We start from the raw sequence: 6,618 nt of genomic DNA, 5'->3' as shown, positions 1-6,618 counted from the left end.
TCTGAGTGGCTCACAGCCTTCTTCACAGTCCACACTCATCCTCACCTCACGCCCTTGGGTCTCGCCTTTTAGAGCCGCTGTGATGCCTTCACGTCCTTCTGTTGCTCAAAGTGCCTGATTTGTCCTTACAGATGTTCCCGTAGCGTTCCTCCTTCCTCGTCTTCCTCGTCCTTGAAACCTGCACTACAGCCGGGGCCCTCCCTCTTCGTTTTGCCGCTCATCGTGAACCCAGAGCCGGTTTGTGTCGGGAGCGTCGCTCACGCGCTCCGTGTCTCCGGTGCTGAGTCTAGACTCCGGGCTCACCCGGCGCGGTCTGACATTATGTAAGACAAAGACAAGGACATTTGATCCGCTGTCAGACTGGAGGCTTATTAACGGACACAGAGGACGCACATAAAGGGCGCACGCGAGCGCTCGCACCGCCCGGTGTTATGATTCATGATGACACGCACCGCCCGAGACGCACAAGGAACAGCGACGCGACTAACGCACAGACGAGTCTAGACCTAACCCATGTTTAACCAATCCACGCCGCGCCGTGCGCCACAAACAGATGAAAACACGCTCCTTCTGAGTCACAGTGAAAATCCAGATCCAGCGGTGCCTCGTGAACAGGTGCAGACAAAACCAAGTTGGTGATGGATCTGAGCCGCTCTGATTCCGCCTCTCCAATGACACTGTCCTCAGGACGCGTCCTTCGCGCGCGCAGCGCGCAGAGGCGACACTCACTCCAGAGACAAGGTGCGCTCGGATGGATCTCAGATCAAACTACTTGTTGAGCGTGAGAGGAGCGGGTCCTCGCGCTGCGCGGAGTTGGAGATCCCGCGGTGAGACGACGGGCGCATGGCTCGTGGAGGTCAAGCGTATAACGGACACGTCCAGAGATGAGCGTGGCGCATGCAAAGGACACATGAAATAAACACAAATATTTAAGATCCGGGTCTATTGGGTCTGTTGCCATGGCATCTGCATCTTCATCGTCCATCCCTTAAAGGCGCGTGCTCACCGGCGAGACACACATCTCCGAAGCCGCGTCATCACTCACGCGCGTCACCAGGGCAGGCTATTGTGTATTTAAGACACAACTAATACAGACCATTGGTGCTCACACAGTTAACAACAAAGGATCACTGGATTCGAGGATGAAGAGTGAACAATGGGAGAAAGAAACGGCTTAGAAATTCAAGGACAACATAACCTTTCCCAAAATGTGGCAACTTAAACAGCAAATGAAACATCAGACTCAGTCAGGGAGGACAAGTTACCATACTGCAAATATGGAAAAGACCATTGCACTGTACATCTGTCTGGGTCCACAAAAACAGAATATTCTTTCACGCTGAATGATCTGTAAGTGCACAATACTCAAGTGTCCTGATGTAAGCCAAACCAACTGTGCTGCTCTGACATCATGGAGTTGGGTCCCTGAGCGTGGATGATGGTTGTCCCGGCAGCATTCAGGGAAAAATAAAGCCAAATAAAGCCCAATAAACACAAATGTGCATTGATTATATATAAAAATATATGGTAAAAAAAAATCCTTAATTAAATGGAGGTTCGTTGTTGCAGATCAAAAGCAGCGGTTGATTCTGATTCCTAATGGCACAAGAATAACTCCGGTGTCTGAGAGATAAGGATGGAGCCGATAGGACAAGATTCTTAAAGGATCCAATTATAATCAGCCCCAACAATGGCACAGAGGCTGTATTCAGATTCAATTAGGCTCTGAAATAATAAAGACAAGAGTGGACAAAAACCTGATAATGACATTCTGACTGAAACGGTCTTAAGGAAGAATGTGTGATACAAATGGGATTTTCTGGGAAATGCTGTGGCATTGTTAAGAAGCATTGGAAGGGGAAAATGTATGCAAAATATACAGCTCTCATGACGACCACTGAGGGCTGTGAATAACTTAAATTCCCCATTAATTTAAACATTGTCTCTCTGTCTCACTGCCACACTTGAAAAAAGAATATTTTTATCAATATTTTGTTTCACTTGACGAGTAATATTATCTACCAAAGAAACAAGTATTTTTGAACCTAAAATAAACAAATAAATTAGGATGTATTGTAATCTTTAATGTAGTTTAACTGTATTAATGTGCTTTTTGTGGAGCAGGTAATGGGGATCCAAAATAAACTCTTTAAATAAACACAACAAACAAACAAACAAACAAACAAACAAACAACAACAAAAAGTTATCTTATTCCATTTGGTAGATCCTTTTTGTTGCATGAATTCTACTCAAAGACTTAATTTACTTACTAGTATTATCTATAGTAGTTTTTAGTCTATGATTTGCCTTTCCAAGTACCAGGTTAACAAAAAATAATGAAATTTAAAAAAAAATCGAGTTAAACAGGGACTAAATTGAATCAGATTATGGTTAAATCCAATTATAGATAAAACAAGGACTAAAGACTAGGAATATAAGTCTAAAACGGTCTAAATGAGGATGTGAAAAGAGGCTCAGAAGTCCTTCATTTTGAGAACCTCAGCAGAGCAAACAAGGACAGTTTGGAGTGGTGGATGGGTCACAAGGTTTGATCCAATTATTCATTCAAATCGCTGGAGAAATATGTAAAAATGTGTAGAAAATACAGTGACAGAGGATTTCCACTCAACATTGTTTTGTACATTCACCGTTTTATTATTTTACAGGGCCATAAATGGAGAGATCTTGCGCTGAATGAAGCCAGACATAACTTAACCGTACATCTTTTAACACAAACAGAAGGTGGCGCTCTCGGTCGCGTCCTCATTCCGGGACGTTGACCGATCTCATGATGTTGGTGTGTCCGCTGCCCGGGATCCAGCCGGTCACCACGATCACCATGTCGCCGGCTTTGAAGAACCCCCGGGCCTTCCCTGCAGGACGATACACAGCGTGTGTTTAGCGTTAGCTGTGTTGTAAAAGCAGCTCGGGGTCAAAATGGGACTGCTGTGCGTCGTCTGCATGCGATCGCACAGTGTTTTATTGTACGAGAACCTTCCTGGGACGGAAAAAGACGTGAAAAACGCTTAACAGTTGAAAGGCGTTAGGAAAGATAGGGAAAAGTTGTGTATTTCACTTTTTTAAGACAGGAAAAATCAGTTACAGCGCCTTTAATATTAATGTAGAAACACAAATATGATGTACTATATTCGTTAAAATTCCATGAAGTCAGAATTGTGAATAGTTTTAAATGGTTTTGATTAGTTTAGATCCGTTTTGTTACAGTAGATCTCTTGTTTATGTTGTTTTAAGAAATTGTCTAACATAATTGTGTGCATTATCTGGTTAGATGATATCATACTGATCATTTCTTACTTTTGTGTATGTATTTCTTCATTTTTCAAATCTATAACAAATTTAGCACTGATTAATCAAAGAACCAAACACATTTTGTTGTACATTTTGTGAATAATGACTATGTATAGTTAATAGGACAGATACACTGCAGAACGTTACATAAACCTGTGTTCAAATGAGAATATTAATCTGGATTTGAGTCATTTTGACCATAATATAACTTCTTTGGCCCGTGGACTTCATTAGACAAGACAGTGTGGAATGGGGGCGAGAGCACGGAGGACATTCGTCAAATTGTCAGAGCCAGGAATCGATAAAAAGATTCACATTCTGAATTCAAGTGACTTCAACTGATCTAGACTATATTTTTTTGGGAACAGACTTAATAAATCAAAGTCAAAACTAGCTAAATGTATTCAAGTGGTTGTTGTGGCATGTGGCACTGACCGATGTCCATGCCGAAGTTGACCCTGTTGTCCACGTCGTCGGCCCAGACCGGAGCGGGCAGAGGGTGGAAGAGCACCGGGAACACGCCCCTCAACAGCTGCGACTGCCGGGCCACCTGAACCAAGCACAAGATGCTCAGGACACGCTCAGGACACGCTCAGGACACGCTCAGACACGCTCAGACACGCTCAGACACGCTCAGGACACGCTCAGACACGCTCAGACACGCTCAGGACACGCTCAGACACGCTCAGACACGCTCAGGACACAGACACGCCCAGACACGCTCAGACACGCTCAGACACGCTCAGACACGCTCAGACACGCTCAGGACACGCTCAGGACACGCTCAGACACGCTCAGACACGCTCAGACACGCTCAGGACACGCTCAGACACGCTCAGGACACAGACACGCTCAGACACGCTCAGACAGGCTCAGGACACGCTCAGGACACGCTCAGACAGGCTCAGGACACGCTCAGGACACGCACAGGACACGCTCAGACAGGCTCAGGACACGCTCAGGACACGCTCAGACACGCTCAGACACGCTCAGGACACGCTCAGACACGCTCAGACACGCTCAGGACACGCTCAGGACACGCTCAGACATGCTCAGACACGCTCAGACACGCTCAGGACACAGACACGCTCAGACACGCTCAGACACGCTCAGACACGCTCAGACACGCTCAGGACACGCTCAGACACGCTCACACGCTCAGACACGCTCAGGACACGCTCAGACACGCTCAGGACACGCTCGGACAGGCTCAGGACACGCTCAGACACGCTCAGACACGCTCAGGACACGCTCAGACACGCTCAGACACGCTCAGGACACAGACACGCTCAGACACGCTCAGACACGCTCAGACAGGCTCAGGACACGCTCAGGACACGCTCAGACAGGCTCAGGACACGCTCAGGACACGCACAGGACACGCTCCAGACACGCTCAGGACACGCTCAGACAGGCTCAGGACACGCTCAGGACACGCTCAGACACGCTCAGGACACGCTCGGACAGGCTCAGGACACGCTCAGACACGCTCAGACACGCTCAGGACACGCTCAGACACGCTCAGACACGCTCAGGACACGCTCAGACACGCTCAGGACACGCTCAGGACACGCTCAGACATGCTCAGACACGCTCAGACACGCTCAGGACACAGACACGCTCAGACACGCTCAGACACGCTCAGACACGCTCAGGACACGCTCAGACACGCTCACACGCTCAGACACGCTCAGGACACGCTCAGACACGCTCAGGACACGCTCGGACAGGCTCAGGACACGCTCAGACACGCTCAGACACGCTCAGGACACGCTCAGACACGCTCAGACACGCTCAGGACACAGACACGCTCAGACACGCTCAGACACGCTCAGACAGGCTCAGGACACGCTCAGGACACGCTCAGACAGGCTCAGGACACGCTCAGGACACGCACAGGACACGCTCCAGACACGCTCAGGACACGCTCAGACAGGCTCAGGACACGCTCAGGACACGCTCAGACACGCTCAGGACACGCTCGGACAGGCTCAGGACACGCTCAGACACGCTCAGACACGCTCAGGACACGCTCAGACACGCTCAGACACGCTCAGGACACGCTCAGACACGCTCAGACACGCTCAGGACACAGACACGCTCAGACACGCTCAGACACGCTCAGACAGGCTCAGGACACGCTCAGGACACGCTCAGACACGCTCAGGACACGCTCGGACAGGCTCAGGACACGCTCAGACACGCTCAGGACACGCTCAGACACGCTCAGACACACTCAGGACACGCTCAGACACGCTCAGACACGCTCAGACACGCTCAGGACACGCTCGGACAGGCTCAGGACACGCTCAGACACGCTCAGACACGCTCAGGACACGCTCAGACACGCTCAGACACGCTCAGGACACGCTCAGACACGCTCAGGACACAGACACGCTCAGACACGCTCAGACACGCTCAGACAGGCTCAGGACACGCTCAGGACACGCTCAGACAGGCTCAGGACACGCTCAGGACACGCACAGGACACGCTCAGGACACGCTCAGACAGGCTCAGGACACGCTCAGGACACGCTCAGACACGCTCAGGACACGCTCGGACAGGCTCAGGACACGCTCAGACACGCTCAGACACGCTCAGGACACGCTCAGACACGCTCAGACACGCTCAGGACACGCTCAGACACGCTCAGACACGCTCAGGACACAGACACGCTCAGACACGCTCAGACATGCTCAGACACGCTCAGACAGGCTCAGGACACGCTCAGGACACGCTCAGACACGCTCAGGACACGCTCGGACACGCTCAGACACGCTCAGGACACAGACACGCTCAGACACGCTCAGACACGCTCAGACACGCTCAGACATGCTCAGACACGCTCAGACACGCTCAGGACACGCTCAGACACGCTCAGACACACTCAGGACACGCTCAGACAGGCTCAGGACACGCTCAGGACACGCTCAGACACGCTCAGGACACGCTCAGACAGGCTCAGGACACGCTCAGACACGCTCAGACACGCTCAGGACACGCTCAGACAGGCTCAGGACACGCTCAGACACGCTCAGACACGCTCAGGACACGCTCAGACACGCTCAGGACACGCTCAGACAGGCTCAGGACACGCTCAGACACGCTCAGACACGCTCAGGACACGCTAAGGACACGCTCAGGACACGCTCAGGACCGTCACATGGACCAGAGGCCGAGCCATGGACCCTGCTCAGGCGAGAGTACTTCAAAATACAAGTACATGCTACAAGAAGTTACACACGAGTGAACACGTGGGGAAAGAGAAACTACCTCTGAAGTGAGAGGAACTGGACACAACGCATAA

The 6,618-nt window shown here is 50.6% G+C and overlaps 1 protein-coding gene across 3 annotated transcripts in view; it reads right to left on the bottom strand.

The window, feature by feature from the left end:
• Positions 1 to 2,632: 2,632 nt before the first annotated feature.
• Positions 2,633 to 6,618, bottom strand: part of pklr (pyruvate kinase L/R) — a 59,074-nt gene continuing 55,088 nt past the window's right edge. For all 3 annotated transcript variants that reach the window (XM_072460706.1, XM_072460704.1, XM_072460705.1), the window contains exons 11-12: positions 3,746 to 3,860; positions 2,633 to 2,874 (exon numbers count right to left, since the gene is read on the bottom strand). In XM_072460706.1, coding sequence (XP_072316807.1) covers positions 2,765 to 2,874; positions 3,746 to 3,860 — 225 coding nt within the window. In that variant the 3' untranslated portion in view covers positions 2,633 to 2,764. The remainder of the gene's footprint in view (positions 2,875 to 3,745; positions 3,861 to 6,618) is intronic.

This window comes from Eucyclogobius newberryi, unplaced genomic scaffold, assembly GCF_026437365.1.
Source record: "Eucyclogobius newberryi isolate DKJ021-1_F unplaced genomic scaffold, fEucNew1.0.hap1 SCAF_3, whole genome shotgun sequence".
Lineage (NCBI taxonomy): Eukaryota > Metazoa > Chordata > Actinopteri > Gobiiformes > Gobiidae > Eucyclogobius > Eucyclogobius newberryi.
Note: the sequence above shows the minus strand (reverse complement) of the source record. Positions and strands in the feature narration are given on the sequence as shown.